The sequence below is a fragment of the Pseudorca crassidens genome, chromosome 11 (assembly GCF_039906515.1).
Source record: "Pseudorca crassidens isolate mPseCra1 chromosome 11, mPseCra1.hap1, whole genome shotgun sequence".
In the NCBI taxonomy this organism is placed as follows: domain Eukaryota; kingdom Metazoa; phylum Chordata; class Mammalia; order Artiodactyla; family Delphinidae; genus Pseudorca; species Pseudorca crassidens.
Window position 1 is genome coordinate 27,979,668 of NC_090306.1, and position 22,064 is coordinate 28,001,731.

Sequence of the window (22,064 nt, forward strand, 5' to 3'; positions counted from 1 at the left end):
TTAAGAACGCTGCTTGAGAGAGCTCCAGGGACGGGCGCGAGCCGCGGCTAAAAGTGCGGAGCCCAGAGACAGACATGAGACGCTAGGGCCGCTGCTGCCGCCACCGGGAGGCCTGTGTGCGAACACAGGTCACTAGCCACACGCCCTTCCGGGGAGCCTGTGCAGCCCGCCACTGCCAGGGTCCCGGCATCCAGGGACAACTCCCCCGGGAGAACGCACAGGCGCGCCTCAGGCTGCAACGTCTCGCCGGCCTCTGCCGCCGCAGGCCCGCCCCACACTCCGTGCCCCTCCCTACCCCCGGGCCTGAGTGAGCCAGAGCCTCCGAATCAGCGGCTCCTTTAACCCCGTCCTGTCTGAGCAAAGAACAGACGCCCTCCGGCGACCTACACGCACAGGCGGGGCTAAATCCAAAGCTGAGCCCCTGGGAGCTGTGAGAACAAAGACGAGAAAGGGAAATCTCTCCCAGCAGCCTCAGAAGCAGCGGATTAAAGCTCCACAATCAACTTGATATACCCTGCATCTGTGGAATACCTGAATAGACAACCAATCATCCCAAATTAAGGAGCCCTGTGGATGAAAGGCTCTTGGTGCTGCAGCCAGGAGTCAGTGCTGTGCCTCTGAGGTGGGAGAGCCAACTTCAGGACACTGATCCACAAGAGACCTCCCAGCTGCACATAATATCAAACAGCAAAAATTTCCGAGAGATCTCCATCTCAACGCCAGCACCCAGCTTCACTCAACGACCAGCAAGCTACAGTGCTGGACATCCTATGCCAAACAACTAGCAAGACAGGAACACAACCCCACCCATTAGCAGAGAGGCGGCCCAAAATCATAATAAGTCTACAGACACCCCAAAACACACCACCAGACGTGGACCTGCCCACCAGAAAGACAAGATCTAGCCTCATCCACCAGAACACAGGCACTAGTACCCTCCACCAGGAAGCCTACACAACCCACTGAACCAACCTTAGCCACTGGGGACAGACACAAAAAACAACAGGAACTACGAACCTGCAGCCTGCAAAAAAGGAGACCCCAAACACAGTAAGATAAGCAAAATGAAAAGACAGAAAAACACACCGCAGATGAAGGAGCAAGATAAAAACCCATCAGACCTAACAAATGAAGAGGAAATAGGCAGTCTACCTGAAAAAGAATTCAGAATAATGATAGTAAGGTTGATCCGAAATCTTGGAGATAGAATGGACAATAGAATGGACAAAATGCAAGAATCAGTTAACAAGGACCTAGAAGAACTAAAGATGAAACAAGCAACGATGAACAACACAATAAATGAAATTAAAAGTACTCTAGATGGGATCAATAGCAGAATAACTGAGGCAGAAGAACGGATAAGTGACCTGGAAGATAAAATAGTGGAAATAACTACTGCAGAGCAGAATAAAGAAAAAAGAATGAAAAGAACTGAGGACAGTCTCAGAGACCTCTGGGACAACATTAAACGTACCAACATTCGAATTATAGGGGTTCCAGAAGAAGAAGAGAAAAAGAAAGGGACTGAGAAAATATTTGAAGAGATTATAGTTGAAAACTTCCCTAATATGGGAAAGGAAATAGTTAATCAAGTCCAGGAAGCACAGAGAGTCCCATACAGGATAAATCCAAGGAGAAATACGCCAAGACACATATTAATCAAACTGTCAAAAATTAAATACAAAGAAAACATATTAAAAGCAGCAAGGGAAAAACAACAAATAACACACAAGGGAATCCCCATAAGGTTAACAGCTGATCTTTCAGCAGAAACTCTGCAAGCCAGAAGGGAGTGGCAGGACATATTGAAAGTGTTGAAGGAGAAAAACCTGCAACCAAGATTACTCTACCCAGCAAGGATCTCATTCAGATTTGATGGAGAAATTAAAACCTTTAGAGACAAGCAAAAGCTGAGAGAGTTCAGCACCACCAAACCAGCTCTACAACAACTGCTAAAGGAACTTCTCTAGGCAAGAAACACAAAAGAAGGAAAAGACCTACAATAACAAAACTGGTCGTGGAACCCTCAACTCTAAGCCCCCAGGTCTATATAATTATAGAGATAGAAAGGAAGGCATAATCTTTGGAATCTTGGCCTGTAGGATGTACTTGCTTGAGGTGAAAGACTTTTTGCTCCCCATGAAGTCAAGTGAAGGGACCCTGAGAGACTCCCTTGTGGAGACTGGGGATGCTTGCAAGGAGGGGATGTGGGGCATTTTGTACCAGCAGACATTCCACTCCCCTGTGGTACTGATGGAGTGGATTGGACTTGGAGGGCTTGACATGTCCTCTGGAGTTTGAGGCAATGAAGATATACAGCCTGGTGCCTACTTTGAGTCTAGAAATTTTGACAGGCAGGAGGCTTAATGGAGTAGCCCATGCTAGCAGGGAAACATGCATGGCAGTAAAGTGCCAAGGGAAGAAAAGAACCTTTTTCTAGCCCATTCATTGAGGGCTTTGGAAGGTACAGAAGGCTCCACGGGAGGAAGCATAAAGCTTAGGGGAGGGGCAGGGACACACTGGCTGATCCGCTTGGGGCTCCCAGTGTTTACTCCTAATCCCCAGCTTCTGTCTGGCCAGCAGCAGATGGAATCCTCTGTGGGCTGCTCAGCCAAGATGCTCCATTGTTTTAGGATAAGGTGGGGTCCAAAATAAAATGCTGGTACAGAGCATATCTTTGCAAGGAGCAAAGGGTTGGCATTTCTAGGGGAGGAAGAGTTTCCCGATGGTAAGAGCTATCTTTTTCATCATAAATCTTTTCTTAATCTCAGGGAGAGATTCAATGGCTAAAGTGGATGTGGAAAGAAGGTAAGATGTACCTAAGGTAGTCAGTCATTTGAGATGTGAGTACAAAGCTATGGTGAGCAATTCATTTGTTCTCATGTTTAAGTCTGGGCTGCTTGGTGAGCTGCCTGAATTTAACAAATGACAAATCCCACTTCTGGCTCTGGTTGTTATGAACATATTCAGTAATACACATAAGGTGACTTATTCCAAAATTTGTGTTAGCAAGGAAATTTGAAATTACCCAAATCTATTGGTGAAATTAGTGACTATTTAAGTTTGTCATCAGGTGGTTGGTTTCCTCATGCTTACTAATTTTTTTTCTGATTTGAAAAGTAGTACTTGTTATTGAATAAGATTTGGAAAATAATAAAACTTATAAATGATAAAGCTCTTAAAAAAAAAAAAGAAAATGGGAATAGGAACATACATATTGATAATTATTTTAAACATAAATGGATTAAATGCTCCCACCAAAAGACACAGATTGGCTGAATGGATACAAAAACAAGACCCATAAATATGCTGTCTACACGAGACCCACTTTAGACCTAGGGACACATACAGACTGAAAGTGAGGGGATGGAAAAAGATATTCCATGCAAATGGAAATAAGAAGAAAGCTGGAGGGCTTCTGTGGTAGTGCAGTGGTTGAGAGTCTGCCTGCCAATGCAGGGCACATGGGTTCGTGCCCCGGGCCAGGAAGAACCCACATGCTGCGGAGCGGCTGGGCCCATAACCATGGCCGCTGAGCCTGTGCATCCAGAGCCTGTGCTCTGCAACAGGAGAGGCCACAACAGTGAGAGGGGCGCGTACAGCAAAAAAAAAAAAAAAAAAAAAAAAAAAAAGCTGGAGTAGCAATTCTCATATCAGACAAAATAGACTTTAAAATAAAGACTATTAGAAGAGACAAAGAAGGACACTACGTAATGATCAAGGGATCGATCCAAGAAGAATACATAACAATTGTAAATATTTATGCACCCAACATAGGAGCACCTCAATACATAAGGCAAATGCTAACAGCCATAAAAAAGGAAATCAACACTAACAAAATCATATTAGGGGACTTTACCACCCCACTATCACCAACAGACAGATCATCCACAATGAAAATAAATAAGGAAACACAAGCTTTAAGTGATACATTAAACAAGATGGACTTAATTGATATTTATAGGACATTCAATTCAAAAACAACAGAATACACTTTTTTCTCAAGGGCTCATGGAACATTCTCCAGGACAGATCATATCTTGGGTCACAAATCAAGCCTTGGTAAACTTAAGAAAATTGAAATCATATCAAGTATCTTTTCTGACCATAATGCTATGAGATTAGATATCAATTACAGGAAAAGATCTGTAAAAAATACAAACACATGGAGGCTAAACAATACATTACTTAATAACGAAGTGATCACTGAAGAAATCAAAGAGGAAATCAAAAAATATGTAGAAACAAATGACAATGGAAACACAACAACCCAAAACCTATGGGATGCAGCAAAAGCAGTTGTACGAGGGAAGATTATAGCAATAAAATCCTACCTTAAGAAACAGGAAACATCTCAAATAAACAACTTAACCTTGTACCAAAAGCAATTAGAGAAAGAAGAAAAAAAAAAAACCCAAAGTTAGCAGAAGGAAAGAAATCATAACGATCAGTTCAGAAATAAATGAAAAAAGAAATGAAGGAAATGATAGCAAAGATCAATAAAACTAAAAGCTGGTTTCTTGAGAAGATAAACAAAATTAATAAAGCATTAGCCAGACTCATCCAGAAAAAAAGGGGGAAGAGTCAAGTGAATAGAATTGGAAATGAAAAAGGAGAAGTAACAACTGACACTGCAGAAATTCAAAAGATCATAAGAGATTACTACAAGCAACTCTATGCCAGTAAAATGGACAACCTGGAAGAAATGAACAAATTCTTAGAAATGCACAACCTGCCAATATTGAACCACGAAGAAACAGAAAATACGAACAGACTGATCACAAACACTGAAATTGAGACTGTGATTAAAAATTTTCCAAGAGACAAAAGCCCAGGACCAGACGGCTTCACAGGCGAATTCTATCAAACATTTAGAGAAGGGCTATCACCTATCCTTCTCAAACTCTTCCAAAATATAGCAGAGGGAAGAAAACTCCCAAACTCATTCTACGAGGCCACCATAATCCTGATACGAAAACCAGACAAAGATGTCACAAAGAAAGAAAACTACAGGCCAATATCACTGATGAACATAGATGCAAAAATCCTCAACAAAATACTAGAAAACAGAATCCAACAGCACATTTAAAGGATCATACACCATGATCAAGTGGGGTTTATTCCAGGAATGCAAGGATTCTTCAATATACGCAAATCAATCAATGTGATACACCATATTAACAAATTGAAGGAGAAAAACCATATGATTAACTCAATAGATGCAGAGAAAGCTTGTGACAAAGTTCAACATTGATTTATGATAAAATCCCTGCAGAAAGTAGGCATAGAGGGAACTTTCCTCAACATAATAAAGGCCATATATGACAAACCCACAGCCAACATCGTCCTCAATGGTGAAAAACTGAAAGCATTTCCACTAAGATCAGGAAGAAGACCAGGTTGCCCACTCTCACCACTCTTATTCAAAATAGTTTTGGAAGTTTTAGCAACAGCAATCAGAGAAGAAAAATAAATAAAAGGAATCCAAATCGGAAAAGGAAAAGTAAAGCTGTAACTGTTTGCAGATGACATGATGCTATACATAGAGAATCCCAATAATGCTGCCAGAAAACCACTCGAGCTAATCAATGAATTTGTTAAAGTAGCAGGATACAAAATGAATGCACAGAAATCTGTGGCATTCCTAAACACTAATGATGAAAAATCTGAAAGTGAAATTAAGAAATCACTCCCATTTACCACTGCAACAAAAAGAATAAAATATCTAGGAATAAACCTACCTAAGGAGACAATAGATCTGTATGCAGAAAATTATAAGACACTGATGAAAGATGATACAAATAGATGGAGAGATATACCATGTTCTTGGATTGGAAGAATCCACATTGTGAAAATGACTCTACTACCCAAAACAATCTATAGATTCAATGCAATCCCTATCAAACTACCACTGGCATTTTTCACAGAACTAGAACAAAAAATTTCACAATTTGTATGGAAACACAAAAGACCCCAAATAGCCAAAGCAATCTTGAGAACGAAAAACGGAGCTGGAGGAATCAGGCTCCCTGACTTCAGACTATACTACAAAGCTACAGTAATCAAGACAGTATGGTACTGGCACAAAAACAGAAAGATAGATCAATGGAACAGGGTAGAAAGCCCAGAGATTAATCCACGCACATATGGTCACCTTAACTTTGATAAAGGAGGCAAGGATATACAGTGGAGAAAAGACAGCCTCTTCAATAAGTGGTGCTGGGAAAACTGGACAGGTATATGTAAAAGTATGAGATTAGAACACTCCCTAACACCATACACAATCATAAGCTCAAAATGGATAAAGACCTAAATGTAAGGCCAGACACTATCAAACTCTTAGTGGAAAACATAGGCAGAACACTCTATGACACAAATCACAGCAAGATCCTTTTTTACCCACCTCCTAGAGAAATGGAAATAAAAACAAAAATAAACAAATGGGACCTAATGAAACTTAAAAGCTTTTGCACAGCAAAGGAAACCATAAACAAGACCAAAAGACAACCCTCAGAATGGGAGAAAATATTTGCAAATGAAGCAACTGACAAAAGGACTAAAATCCAAACTTTACAAGCAGCTCAATAAAAAAAAACAAACAACCCAATCCAAAAATGGGCAGAAGACCTAAATAGACATTTCTCCAAGGAGAATATACAGAGTGCCAACAAACACATGAAAGAATGCTCAACATCATTAATCATTAGAGAAATGCAAATCAAAACTACAATGAGATATCATCTCACACCAGTCAGAATGGCCATCATCAAAACATCTAGAAACAATAAATGCTGGAGAGGGTGTGGAGAAAAGGGAACACTCTTGCACTGCTGGTGGGAATGTAAATTTATACAGCCACGATGGAAAACAGTATGAAGGTTCCTTAAAAAACTACAAATAGAACTACCATACGACCCAGTAATCTCACTACTGGGCATATCCCCTGAGAAAACCATAATTCAAAAAGAGTCATGTACCAAAATGTTCATTGCAGCTCTGTTTACAATAGCCAGAACATGGAAGCAACCTAAGTGTCCTTCATTGGATGAATGGATCAAGAAGATGTGGCCCATATATACAATGGAATATTACTCCACCATAAAAAGAAACGAAATTGAATTATTTGTTGTGAGTTGGATGGACCTAGAGTCTGTCATACAGGGTGAAGTAAGTCAGGAAGAGACTTACAGATATATATCTGTTAACAGATATATATGGAATCTAAGGGGGAAAAAAAGTTCATGAAGATTCTAGGGGTAAGACGGGAATAAAGACACAGACCTACTAGAGAATGTACTTGAGGATATGGGGAGAGGGAAGGGTAAGCTGTGACAAAGTAAGAAAGTGGCATGGACATATATATACTACCAAATGTAAAATAGATAGCTAGTAGGAAGCAGCCTCATGGCACAGGGAGATCAGCTCGGTGCTTTGTGACCACCTAGAGAGGTGGGATAGGGAGGGTGGGAGGGAGGGAGACGCAAGAGGGAAGTGATATGGGAATATATGTATATGTATAACTGATTCACTTTGTTATAAAGCAGAAACTAACACACCATTGTAAACCAGTTATACTCCAATAAAGATGCTAAAAATAATAACAGGTGAAAAATAACTAGAAACTGCAGATCACAAGCAAGTCTTGACAAGAAAACAAATTTTTCCATTTTAATACAAATGGCCAAATGTGGGAAAATTCCAGACAACATAAAATTGTTTTTAAAGGACTATAAGACTAAAAAATTGACTCCTGGAAGTTTTTGTTCTAGTCACAGCACCATTACTTGTTAAAACTGTTCAACATTTCCTGCCCCAGAAAAGTACTATTAAACTGGTTAATTCTATGTACCCAACATTTTAATACAAGATGTCTATTTGTATCTTCAGTTATTCAGGTGCATAGTTTTAGAAATTTTTTTTTAATTTCCTAAGGAAATATTTACTAAGCATTTACTATGTATCTACCATGTATTAGATGTTGAGATTCATTAGATGATTAGATGAAGCAAAAGACAGATCCAGACTGACAATACAGTTTGCTATCAAGGGAAATAAAGGTTCCTTCTTAATTATATAAAAGTGTACCACAATTTCTAAATAACTACATTTCAAAATAACATATTATATATTGCTTGAAGTAAAGTAAAGCACTTTCATTTTCACCTGTAATTTAAATCACTTATTTATATATTAATTATTTTGTCAAACCAATCATTTTTATCAATTTATAGACTCAAGCACTCATAACCTACATGATTTACCTTAAAGGTAAACAAGATGAGGTATCATAAATCAAGGAAGTTAAACATTATTCAATGATGATAAGCAATATTTAAAGAGTATAAATTATATAGTAATTTAAAAATTAAAATCAGTATTTTAGATTTGTTTGGTTTTTTAACTGAAAGGAGATGTTAACAATTTTTGAAGCAGGTGGAGGGTCAAAGTAATTCACATTAAATCAAGAAGTCAGTGTTTTAAATATTACTTGGTGAAAATGTTAATTCACCACTTCATTTTTCAGAGTTCAGAAATACTTATTAAGCATCTTCACATATATTAAAATGCCCTTAGGAGAATGTGGTTTTCCAAGAACATGGGAAAAAGACATTGTTCTTTTTTTTTTAAGTGCAAATTTTTTTATTGTTCTTGCCACAGAAATAAATCACTCCTTTAAGACATTTTTCCAAAGCACCTAAAACAAAACACAAATCACCATAAAACATTCTGATGTACTTAAAATACATAGTAGAATCCTGAAATGTGTATATTTCAAATAAATGCTGACTAAAACTTCAAAGAGACTAAATATTATTTAAACATGAATTTTCATATGATCACTGGTAAATGTAACACCAAATTGTAGTTTTTCAAATTATATTTCATAAGGCTTGCAAAATGAATAACTGACTCAAGAGAAAAAAATTCTTTCAATGAACCAAGTGATATAAACTTGGGGAAAATGTTTTTTGTAATTACTCAGGTTAATAACTTAGGAGAGATTCCACCTCTATCAAACACAAAACAAGTCTAATTTCTGGGGAAAAAACAAGCATTTACTACTTCTAGAAATATACAAGCATCATTACAGTTGGGTTTTTTTTTAACTCTTATGCTTAATGCCACCCTGAGAGAATTTTAAGACCTTTCTTTAATACTCCACACCAGTGTAACAAACTTCCTATTGAAGAAATCCACTTAAATGTTCAGAGGCATTTCTAACAAATTCAAATCAAACTTGTTTCTCCAGTAATTTTTCCCAACTCAATGAGTGATTCATCATCCACCCAAAGTGCTCAAGGAAGTTGTCCTTGACTCTTCCCTTTCCTGACCTTTTATCCAATCCATCATCAAGCTGCATAATTCTATCTCTAAAAAATTTCTCAAATCTTCAATCCAGCTACACAGGCACCATCTTAGTCCAAGCCAACCTCTTCTCTCACCTGGACATGCACATTGGCATTTATTCCTTTCTCCCTCTTCCACCTATCCAATCCATAGATCCACCTTCTTGGACCTATCCAATCGATTCTCCATTCAGCAGAGAGAGTAATGGACTTAAAACATCAAAGAAATTAATTTTGTTCATAACTTAAAATTACTCAAGGCTCTCCCTTGCATTTAGGATAAACACAGAATCTTTAACATTGTCTACAAAAGCCCAACACCAAACAAACTCTGAGCAGCCTTTTCCACCGTTATCTGGCAAAGTTTTAGCTCAATCATTCCCCCACTCCCATCCCCTTGCTAACTAACACACACCAGGCACACTCTTTCCCTCTTTGGGCCCTATACAAGCTGTGTGCTCTGTTGGAAATCTTACCCTTTGGCTGACAAACCATTACTTGGGTCTAAGCTAAAATGGAATTTTCTCAAAGAGTCCCGGAGTTACCTCCACCCAATATAAATTATGATTCTCCATGGTACTCTCATATTTATCACTTAGAACACATCTTGAAATATTTACCTACACAGTCATCTGATTAATGTCCGTCTTTTCCACAAACTACATGTTTTTTAGAGAAAAGGACAAGGGCTGCTTGTTGTTGGTTTTTCTTGCCATTGTATTCCAAGCTTCCTTTCCAGGGACTAGCACGTTATACATTTTGTGAATATTTTTGAATCAATCAATCAGAATGAAAAATATTCTTTGTGGACAATTTCAAGCTACCTTAAAAATACTGAGTGAAGAAACATTTCCAATATGACTTCAAAATTACTTTAATTCTTACTCTAGAATTTGACAAGATATATCACAAAACTTGCATCTGAAATAAATTGTGGTTGAGATAATTAGGATTACCACACTGAAAATACACATTTGTATAAATTTATAATTTAGCCATTTCTCAAATATGGCCCATTTTTAATTCTGCAAAGTAACCATCTGGAGGAGATAATACTGTTGTCTATTAAGTGTGCATAGCATTATGTCTAAGAAAGCAATGTACATACCTTAATTTAAAAATACTCAACTGCTAAACATGTTAACTATCATTTGAGCCTTCAGTGAGTCACAATCTTTTTGTTGGTGGAGAGTCTTGCCTCGATGTTGATGGCTGCTGACTGATCAGGGTGGTGGTTGTTGAAGGTTGGGGTGGCTGTAGCGATTTCTTAAAATAAGACAATGAAATTTGCCCCATCAATTGCCTTGTCCTTTCAGGATTGATTTCTCTGTAGCATGCAATGCTGTTTGATAGCATTTAACCCATAGTTAGAACTTCTTTCAAAATCAGAGTCGACCCACTCAAACCCTGCTGTGGCTTTGTCAACTAAGCTTATGTAATACTCTAAATCCTTTGTTGTCCTTTCAACAATCTTCACAACATCTTCACCAGTAGATTCCATCTCAAGAAACCACTTTCATTACTCATCCATAAGATGCAACCTGTCATCCGTTTAAGTCTTATCATGAGATTGCAGCAATTCAGTCACATCTTCAGGCTCCACTTACTCTTCTAATTCTATTGCCATTTCCACAACATCAGCAGTTACTTCCTCCACTGGAGTCTTAAACCCCTCAAAGTCATCCATCTGTGAGTGTTGGAATCAACTTCTTCCAAACTCCTGTTAATGTCGATATTTGGGCTTCTCCCCACGAATGTTCTTAACGTCATCTAGAATGGTGAATCCTTTCCAGAAGGTTTTCAATTGACGTTGCCCAGATCCATCAGAGGAATCACTATCTGTGGCAGCTGTGGCTTTAGGAAATGTATTATTTCTTAAATAACAAGACTTGAAAGTCGAATTTACTCCCTGAGCCTCGGGTTGAAGAATGAGTGTTGTGTTAGCAAGCATGAAAGCAACATCAATCTTGTACATCTCCATCAGAGCTCTTGTGTGACCAGGTGCATTGTCAATGAGCAATAATATTTTTGTTTTTGTTTTGTTTTGTGTTTTTAACTTATTTTTGTATTGGAGTATAATTGCTTTGCAATGTTGTGTTAGTTTCTGCTGTACAATAAAGTGAATCAACTATATGTATACCTATATCCTGTCATTCTTGGACCTCCCTCCCACCCCCCACCCCCATCCCACCCATCTAGGTCGTCACAGAGCACTGAGCTGACCTTCCTGTGCTTTACAGCATGTTCTCTCTAGCTATCTATTTTAAACATGGTAGTGCATATATGTCAATCCTAGTCTCCCAATTGGTCCCATCCTCCCCTTCCCCCCATGTCCACATGTCTGTTCTCTATGTCTATGTCTCTGTTCCTGCCCTGCAAATAGGTTCAGCTGTACCATTTTTCTAGATTCCACATATATGTGTTAATATATGATATTTGGGGTTTTTTTCTGGCTTACTTCACTCTGTATGACAGACTCTAGGTCCATCTATGTCTCTACAAATGACCTGATTTAATTCCTTTTTATGGCTGAGTAATATTCCATTGTATATATGTGCTGCATCTTCTTTACCCATTCATCTGTTGTTGGACATTTAGGTTTTTTCCATGTCCTGGCTATTGTAAATAGTGCTGCAGTGAACACTGGGGTAGATGTCTCTATTTGAATTATGGTTTTCTCAGAGTATATGCCCAGTAGTGGGATTGCTGGGTCATATGGTAGTTCTATTTTTAGTTTTCTAAGGAATCTCCATACTGTTCTTCATAGTGGCTGTATCAATTTACATTCTCACCAACAGTGCAGGAGGGTTCCCTTTTCTCCACACCCTCTCCAGCATTTATTACTTCTAGATTTTTTGATGATGACCATCTGACCAGTGTAATACCTCATTGTAGTTTTGATTTGCATTTCTCTAATAATAATCAGTGATGAGCATCTTTTCATGTTCCTCTTGGCCATCTGTATGTCTTCTTTGGTGAAATGTCTATTTAGGTCTTCCGTCTAATTTTTAATTGGGTTGTTTGTTTTTTTGATATTGAGCTCCACGAGCTGTTTGTATATTTTGGAGATTAATCCTTTGTCTGTTGCTTTGTTTGTAAATATTTTCTCCCACTCTGAGGGTTGCCTTTTCGTCTTGTTTATGGTTTCCTTTTCTGTGCAAAAGCTTTTAAGTTTAATTAGGTCCCTTTTGTTTTTGTTTTTATTTTCATTACTCTAGGAGGTGGGTCAAAAAAGATCTCGCTGTGGTTTATGTCAAAGAGTGATTTTCCTCTAAGTGTTTTATAGTGTCCGGTCTTACATTTAGGTCTTTAATCCATTTCGAGTTTATTTTTGTGTATGCTGTTAGGCAGTGTTCTAATTTCTTTCTTTTACATGTAGCTGTCCACTTTTCTCAGCACTGCTTATTAAAGAGGCTGTCTTTTCTCCATTGTATGTTCTTGCCTCCTTTGTCATAAATTAGGTGACCATATGTGCGTGGGCTTATCTCTGGACTTTCTATCCTGTACCATTGATCTATATTTCTGTTACTGTGCCAGTACCATACAGTCTTGTTTACTGTAGCTTTGTAGTAATATTTTGAAAGGAATCATTTTTCTCTGAGCAGTAGGTCTCACCAGTGGGCTTAAAATATTCAGTAAACCATGCTGTAAACATGTGATATAATCCAGGCTTTGTTGTTCCATTTATACAGCACAGGCAGAGCAAATTTAACATAATTCTCAGCAGCCCAAGGATTTTCTAAATGGTAAATAAACATTGGCTCTGATTTCTCCTCTCTAGCCATGAAAGTCCTAGATTGTGTCTCCTTCCAATATAAGGCTATTTCATGTACATTTAAAACCTGTTATCTAGTGCAGTGATCTTCACTAATTATCTTAGTTGGCACATCTGGATAACTTGCTGCAACTTCTCTATATATAAGCACCTGCTGATTCACCTGTACTACTTTTATGTTATGGACAGAGTTTCTTTCCTTAAACCTCATGAACCAACCTCTGCTAGCTTTGAACTTTTCTTCTGCAGCTTCCTCACCTCTCTTAGCCTTCATAGGATTTAAGAGAGCTAGGGCCCTCCTCTGGATTAGGCTTTGGCTTAAGGGAATGTTGTGGCTGGTTTGATCTTCTATCCAGACCATTACAACTTTCTCCATATCAGCAATAAGGATGTTTTGCTTTCTTATCATATGTGTGTCCACTGGAGTAGAATGTGAAATTTTCTTCAAGAACTTTTCCTTTGCCTTCACAACCTTGACTAACTGTTTGGCCCAAGAGGCCTAGCTTTCAGCCTATCTCAGCTTGGCTTTTGACATGCCTTTCTCAGTAAGCTTAATCGTTTCTAGCTTTTGATTTAAAGTGAGAGATGTGTGAATATTCCTTTCACTTAAATGCTTAGAGGCCATTGTAGAGATATTAATTGGCCTAATTTCTATATTGCTGCATTTCAGAGGATAAGGATGTCTGAGCAGAGGGAAAGAGACAGGGGAATGGCCAGTTGGTGGAACAGTCAGCACACACACATTTATTAATTTTGTGGTGCCCAAACACAACTGCAATAGTAACATGAAAGATCACTGATCACAGATCACCATGACAAATGTAATAATAATGAAAAAATTTGATAGTGTACAAAAATTAGCAAAATGTGACACAAAGACTAGAAGTGAGCAATGCTGTTGGAAAAATGGTGCTGATAGGCTTCTTCACCAGAGGGCTGCCACAGGCCTTCAATTTGTAAAACATGCAATATATGTGAAGCACAATAAAATGAGGTATGCCTGTATAAAGACTTTTAGCTGTTGACAAATGCAGAAATTAAAGCTCCAAAAAATTTCACTCAGCTGAATAGTGAAAGAGATAATACTGAAATTTAGGTGTCCTGATTCCAAAGTTTATGCTCAAGCTAACAAATGGTAATGTGTTTTCAAGAAAATAAGTGTCAATTTGTATAATGTCAAATTGAAATAAAATTACTTCATTCCAAATTCTAAGTGATAATGTATGATATTTTTAAAGTACCATAAAATGCACATTTAAAAGGCATTGTCTGAAGTTAACTATGATCATTGCTTTGAACACACTTGTCTCTTCTACGATACTAGCATAATAATATTATTTCAATGATTATTTTAATTATGTTGATTATCAGTGTCTGTAGCTAAGAATCAGAACGTAGCATACATAAGTGAAGTTAGATCAAGATTCTAAACAATTTAAAAATATTAGATATATAATTTCTAAGTGTGAGAAATATGTAAATAATATTAATATGATTAATAAGTAATATTAAAAGATAATTCCAGATGTTTTTAAAACTTCATTATTATAAAGAACAGTGAAAATGCCTCTGGATCACTAAGTAACATATTCTACTTCATTTGCATGGAAGCTTTATAATTTTCTTGTTCCTCCAGGCAAAACAACAGAATGAAAGCAGAAGATGTTTAAGATGCAGCCTGGCAATACTCAATCTATGACCTTGATATCTTGGTTCTATTTGGAATTAGAACTCATAATAATTTCTTCATTAGCATATGTATACAAAATAATCTTAATATCAAGATTTTGACAGAATAGCATGTTAATGTCACAATAAAGAACATGCATCTTACTGACCCTGAACTTCTTTTTCTCTTTCCTTCCTCATTATACAAACACAGATTACCATATACATATACAAATTCAGAGGCGAGAAGTATGAAAGATGATTAGATCACCAAATCACAACTAAAAATAGCAGTTTTCTAAGATTAATGAATATGCACTCTATGTCACTATACTTTTAGCTGGAGTGGTAGCTGGTTATTTCTACAAATGTGAGCTTCCCAAGCTAAGAAAACATGAGACCATATATGAATATTGAATTTATTCAATTAGAAATACAGAAAAACAAGTATGTTACACAAAATGGTTACAGTCAAGTGACTAGAAATATTCCTTCAGGATCACACATAAAATCTTCAAATTTTTGCAAGAACTGAATTGGTTGATACAATTGACAATTCCTTATATTAATGCCCCCCCAAATGATATTACCATTAGGTTTTATTTTAATAATTTCTATTCATTAAAAAGACTGTTAAAATAAATGATTATCCTATTTGGACTATAGAATGTAGTCTCTCTGGTTAAAGTACTAAGTATCTAAAATGATATTTTACGAATTTAGAATTATATAATGTAGTTTTAATTATCTTTTGCTAAAACTACTCAAGAAAAATCATTTAAGTATAGTTTGAGAATTATCATTTCAAAGAAGTATTGGAAATACTTTTTCATTCAAAGAAATATTTACTTACTCTGCAACAGTTTAATTCCTCTGCTGTGAGGATGATTGTACCACATTTCTTCCCTGGAATTCCTCTAAAACAACAAAAAGCATACTTAAATACAATGATATTTTATATTAATAGTATATAATATAAATGAATATTAAATATATATTTTATTTTTATATAACCAAACAAAAAGCATACTAATAGGTGGGCTCTAACAAAATATATTCCTAGTTTCAAATTTGAGTTTATCCTATAGATCCACATTTATTGATAAAGCTAAACTTTGAGCACTTTCAACATGTCAGTCCTTTGCCCAAGAATCTTCAATAGCTTCACACTGTCTATCATATATAATTAATATAATATAATGTAGTATCTATAATATAAAATATTCTCCCATGACTTCTAAGATTTCTATTATGTGATTAAAACGTATTCCTAATCTTGGTTTTCAATATTTCTTTCTTCTTTCATCAACATGGTTATTTATTTGGGCTTATTTTTGCTCTGTGCCAATTCCCACACCTTGGCATACCATAGTGTGTTAAACTCTTCCCTATTCTGCCCCAAACTTTCTACATCCCCAGAGGAAGTTTTACTTGTTCCAGGAACTCTTATCCCAGTCAACCTTACACAAAACTTGGCCTTTTCTGTGCTCCTATTGACATTAAAGTCAGTACCACAGGTTTAGCATTTAATTATTACTAAATTGTTACAAGCACATATTTTTTACCCTTCTTTCCCCAAGTTGATTATAAGCTCTATAAGAGCAAAATTCATGTTATAAACCTCTTGTAAACCGACAGATTTAAATATCTATACATAACAGGCACTCAATATATTAGGAAAACATATAATACGTAAGCAAAATTAAGCAAAGCAAAACTTCCACCCAATTTTCTTTCTAAACGTCTATGCAATATTTATGCTCATATAGCTTCCAGCTGACACCAAGAGCAAAGTGCACTAGGATAATGCAAGGTATGTGCATGGTTTCCTGCTTTACCTGAGGGAATACAGAGACAAGTCCAAGAGAAGCTTCCAAAGAGTAATCCTAATGCTCTAAAGGTATACTTCATGCTTCTTTTGTCCTATCACTAATCATAGCTCAGACTCTTCTGTTTTTCCTAGGAACTACAAATTGTGGAATTAGAGCCAAACAAGTGTTTTTGTCCTCAAGAATATGATTCAACTCCAATAATCTATGCCAGTTTGTATGTGACATTTTCTCCAGGTCTTTATGACTAAGAGATCAATTAATTTATCTTTGCATGTTTTTTTCATAGAATATTAAACACATCTTTTTTTAATGCAAGACAAAATTTAATAAGTGGATAAGCATTTAGTAGACTGGTCACAATAAAAAAGAAGATTCTTACTGAAATAAAAATGGGGTGCAATTTTACATGTCTTAAGTTGTCAGTCATTGAAAGAGATGACGCTCTCCAGTACCGGTTGTGTTGAGAGAACTTGCATATGCACCAACTGCAGGTGGCAATGCAGATAATAACTGTCATTTGAAGAAAATACATACATCATTTTTAGCATCCCTCCATTGTCAGTAATCAGTTAATTTTTCTAATCCAGCTGTACTTTTTCCTTCTTTTTTTCTATTTGTGAATCACAAGATTTACACTCTCAGCATTACAGCAAGCTAAAACACCCTGACTGAGCATCTACCTGAAAATAATTTAAAATACTGAATAAAATTTGCAAAAAGTATTTATAAATGCTCCGATAACCTGGCAAGAAAAGTAAGAACCAATTAGAAACTGAAGATGGAAAGCCAGAAAGACAAACAGAGGTAAACCCTGGAGAGTTTAATCTTGGGCTTTTTTTTTAATAGGTTTTTATTGGAGTATAATTGCTTCACAATACTGCATTAGTTTCTGTTGTACAACAAAGTGAATCAGCCATATGGATACATATATCCTCATAACCCCTTCCACTTGAGCCTCCCTCCCACCATCCCTATCCCACATCTCTAGGTCATTGCAAAGCACCAAGCTGATCTCCCTGTGCTATGCTGCTGCTTCCCACTAGCTAACCATTCTACCTTCAGTAGTGTATATATGTCAATGCTACTCTCACTTCACTGCAGCTTCCCCCTCCACCTACTGTGTTCCCAAGTTCTTTCTCTATGTCTACATCTTTATTCCTGCCCTGCCACTAGGTTCATCAGTACCATTTTTTTGGTTTGTTTTTTAGATTCTATATATATATGTGTTAGCATACGGTACTTGTTTTTCTCTTTCTGACTTCACTCTGTATGACAGACTCCAGGTCCATCCACCTCACTACAAACAACTCAGTTTTGTTTCTTTTTATGGCTGAGTAATATTCCATTGCATATATGTGCCACATCTTCATTATCCATTCATCTGTCTGTCAATGGACATTTAGGTTGGTTCCATGTCCTGGCTATTGTAAATAGAGCTGCAGTGAACATTGTGGTACATGTCCCTCTTTGAATTATGGTTTTCTCATGGTATTTGCCCTGTAGTGGGATTGCTGGATCATATGGTAGTTCTATTTTTAGCTTTTTAAGGAACTTCCATACTGTTCTCCATAATGGTTGTATTAATTTATGGCTCCTTAGAGCATAAAGATGAGAGACCAAAAAAAAAAAAAAAATGTGAGGGAGTACTCACAAGGTGGAGAATTCAATAAATAAACAACTAATAGCATAAAGCTTAGATCACAATGACTATATTGCCTGAATGTAGCATAAATTAGATATAAACATTTACTTTGGAGGGACCCACAAAATAAATCCATGCCTTAAAATGTGGTGATTAATGAAAGAGAAAAAAATGTATCCTAATAATAGAGAACCTTAACCAGGCTTGCTGCCTTAATTTTAACTACCTAGGCAATTACAAACTTCAAACCAAGAATTCAGCTTAATTCAAGTGATCACAGTTAGTTGGTAAGTACAAAATCTCTCTGGAAGAATTTGCCTTCAAACTAAATCTCAAAATACTATCACATTAAAAGTTTAAAAATATGTATGAGCTTATTCTAAAATATCTCAAAACCCTAAAGAAAAAATGTACCATGTTTTAAAGTCTCCAGAAAAAGCAGGCTGCAGAATCTAACACAGACGTAGAACCCTAAAAATATTATGCATAATATACACAATGTAAGTATGCATAATATACATAATATATAGAGAAGAATGGAAATATGAGGAACTAGCAAAGAACTATAAAATAATCAAGAATATATGGAGAAAAAAATAGGACTTCTAGAAATAATGTAGAGACTGTAGATGGATTTAACAGTAGATTATACACAGCAGAAGAATTAGTGAACTGAAAGATGGATATAAAGAATTTATCACTAATGCAGCATGGAGAGGCTGATATGGGAAAAATTGCAAAGAGGTTTAGTGACATGGAGGGAAAAGGTAAAAGTTTTAATGTACATCTAAGCAGAGGTCCAGAAGGAGAAGAAAAAATGAATAGAGGAGATGCAATATTTGAAGAGAGAATGGCCAGGAAACTGCTAGAACTGTTGAGAAACATCAATTTCCAGATTCAAAAAGTCCAATGAATTTCAAGCAGCATAAATAAAAGTACATTTATACCTACACACATATTAAGGACATGTCAAAACACCAGAGCTAAAATGGCATATTTTCAAAGCAGCCAGAGAGAAAAGACAGATGACCTACAAAGATAAGAATGTTAAATTAAGAGCTGACTACTCAGAAGGAACATTGGAAGCTATAAGACAATTGAAAAAATATCTTGAATGATTTTGAAAGAAAATAACTATCACTCTAGGATTTTATATAGTATATCTTTTTTAAGAACAAGTATGAACTACAGGTATTTTTAAACAAAATAGAATTGAGTGAATTTACAGCCAAGCACATTTTCTTGAGGAATTTCTAAAGGATGGACTTCAAACTTACGAAGAATGATCAAACATGAGATGAATGAAGAAACAATAAGGGAAGTGGTAAATATGAAAAACCTTAATAAATATTGACTTAAAATCTTAATGAATATTATTGATAAGAAAATCAATAATAGTAATGTTATAAACTAAAATAAAAAATACAAATAATAATGATAGCATTGATCAGGAGGGTGAGAATTTAAGTTAAAATCTTAAAGATTTTAAGGAAGAAAGTAAAAGAGTCTTTAAAGTAAATAGAATTTGATAAATTAGGTAAATTTAGAAATTCCTAGGAAACTACAATTTTTAAGGACTTTGTAATTTAAAGGTTAGAAAAGAAAGATTGTGAAATGGTGTTTTAAAAATATAACCAATTCAAAAGAAACTAAAGAAAAAAAAGTGTGAAGCACATGAGAAGTACTAAATAAGTGATCGAAATAAATCCAGAGCAACAGTTACAAAAGTACATGTTAATGAACTAAACGCTACAGATTAGAAACAAAGACTGTCATTCTGTATAAAAAATAAAATTCATACATAGCTATTTACAACAGACATTAGAATTTAAGAATTTAGAATATTCAAAAGAAAAGAATGGAAAGATACACTAAAGGAAAAAAAAAAAAACTAACCCTAATGAAAACCAGTGTACCTACATTAATAGCAAACATGTAAATTTTAAATTTAAAAAAGACTGCCAGAAATCATTACTGTGTAATAATAAAAGGTTCAATTAATTAGGAAGATACAATAATCTCAATACTATATGCATCTAACATTGTAGTTCCAAAATATATAAAGAACTAACCATACAACAAAAGGACAGATACATCATTATGTTGAGCAATTTTAACCTGGTAAGTACCACATTGGTCAGTGATCAATGTTAACAATCACCAGTGATAAGTCACATTGATATCATGTACCACTGATATGATATAATAAGAAGGGCATTTCACCACTGTAGTCTTCCCCTCCAAACCTGTAACACCAATCTAAGCATGAGAAAAATATCAAACAACCCCAATTTGAAGAACGTTCTACAAAATATCTGACTAGTACTTCTCAAAACGGCCAAAGTCATCCAAATCATGGAAGGACTTAAAAATTGTCACATAACAGAGGATACTAGAAGATAGGATGACTAAATGCAAAGAGGTATCCTGAAGTGAATTCTGATATAGAAAAATGACAGTAGTGGAAAAACAAGTGAAATTCAAGTAAAGTCTGTAGTTTAGTAGTTGTATCAACATTGTTATCCTAGTTTTTTCAAATATACCATGTTAACCTAAGATATTAATGTTAGAGGAAACTGGGTGAGGGATATACAAAATTCTCTGTAGGATTTTCACAATTTTTCTGTAAATCTAAAGTTCTTATTAAAAACAAGGCAAGGCATAAAAAGACAAAGACAAGCTGAGTAACTATTCTAGGTTAAAAGAGACTAAAAATTAGGACAACTAAATTCAATGTAAAATTTTTGATTAAGTTTTAGACTGGGGATATAGAGCTATAAAAATTGGGACAACTTTTGAAATTTGAATATGGAGTGTGGATTAGATAACTTCATTGTAAAGTTTCCTAATTTTGATTATCATATTGTGATTCTGTAAGAGAACACCCTTATTAAGAAATACACATTCACTTTGTTTATGGTTTCCTTTGCTGTTCAAAAGCTTTAAAGTTTAATTAGGTCCCATTTGTTTACTTTTATTTTCATTACTCTAGGACAGGGGTCTCCGACCCCCAGGCTGTGGGCTGGTACTGGCCCGTGGCCTGTTAGGAACCAGGCCCCACAGCAAGGGGAGAGTAGTGGGTGAGAGACTGAAGCTTCATCTGCCCTACCCATCACTCCCCATTGCTTGCATTAGAGCCTGAACCATCACCCCCACTGTCCATGGAAAAACTGTCTTCCAGGAAACCGGCACCTGGTGCCAAAAAGGTTGGGGATGGCTGCTCTAAGAGGTGTATCAAAGAAAGAAAACGAAGTGACTGACAAGAGATTAATCTCCAAATATACAAACAGCTCATGCAGCTCAATATCAAATAAACAAACAACCCAATCAAAATTGGGTGGAGGGGCTTCCCTGGTGGCGCAGTGGTTGAGAGTCCGCCTGCTGATGCAGGGGACACGGGTTCGTGCCCTGGTCCGGGAAGATCCCACATGCCTCGGAGCAGCTAGGCCTGTGAGCCATGGCCACTGAGTCTGCACGTCCGGAGCCTGTGCTCCACAACGGGAGAGGCCACAACAGTGAGAGGCTCGCATACAGAAAAAAAAAAAAAAAAAAAAAATTGGGTGGAAGATCTACACATTTCTGCAAAGAAGACATACAGATGGCCAAAAAGCACATGAAAAGATGCTCTACATCACTAATTATTAGAGAAATGCAAATCAAAATTACAGTTAGGTATCACCTCACACCAGTTAGAATGGCCACCACCAAAAAATCTATAAACAATAAATGCTAGAGAGGGTGTGGAGAAAAGGAAACCCTCTTACACTGTTGGTAGGAATGCAAATTGGTAGAGTCACTAT

General features: G+C 36.4%; 1 protein-coding gene across 3 annotated transcripts in view; it reads right to left on the reverse strand.

The window, feature by feature from the left end:
• Positions 1–22,064, reverse strand: part of CPNE8 (copine 8) — a 368,836-nt gene that overhangs the window by 197,384 nt on the left and 149,388 nt on the right. For all 3 annotated transcript variants that reach the window (XM_067696130.1, XM_067696129.1, XM_067696131.1), the window contains one exon: positions 15,644–15,707. In XM_067696130.1, coding sequence (XP_067552231.1) covers positions 15,644–15,707 — 64 coding nt within the window. The remainder of the gene's footprint in view (positions 1–15,643; positions 15,708–22,064) is intronic.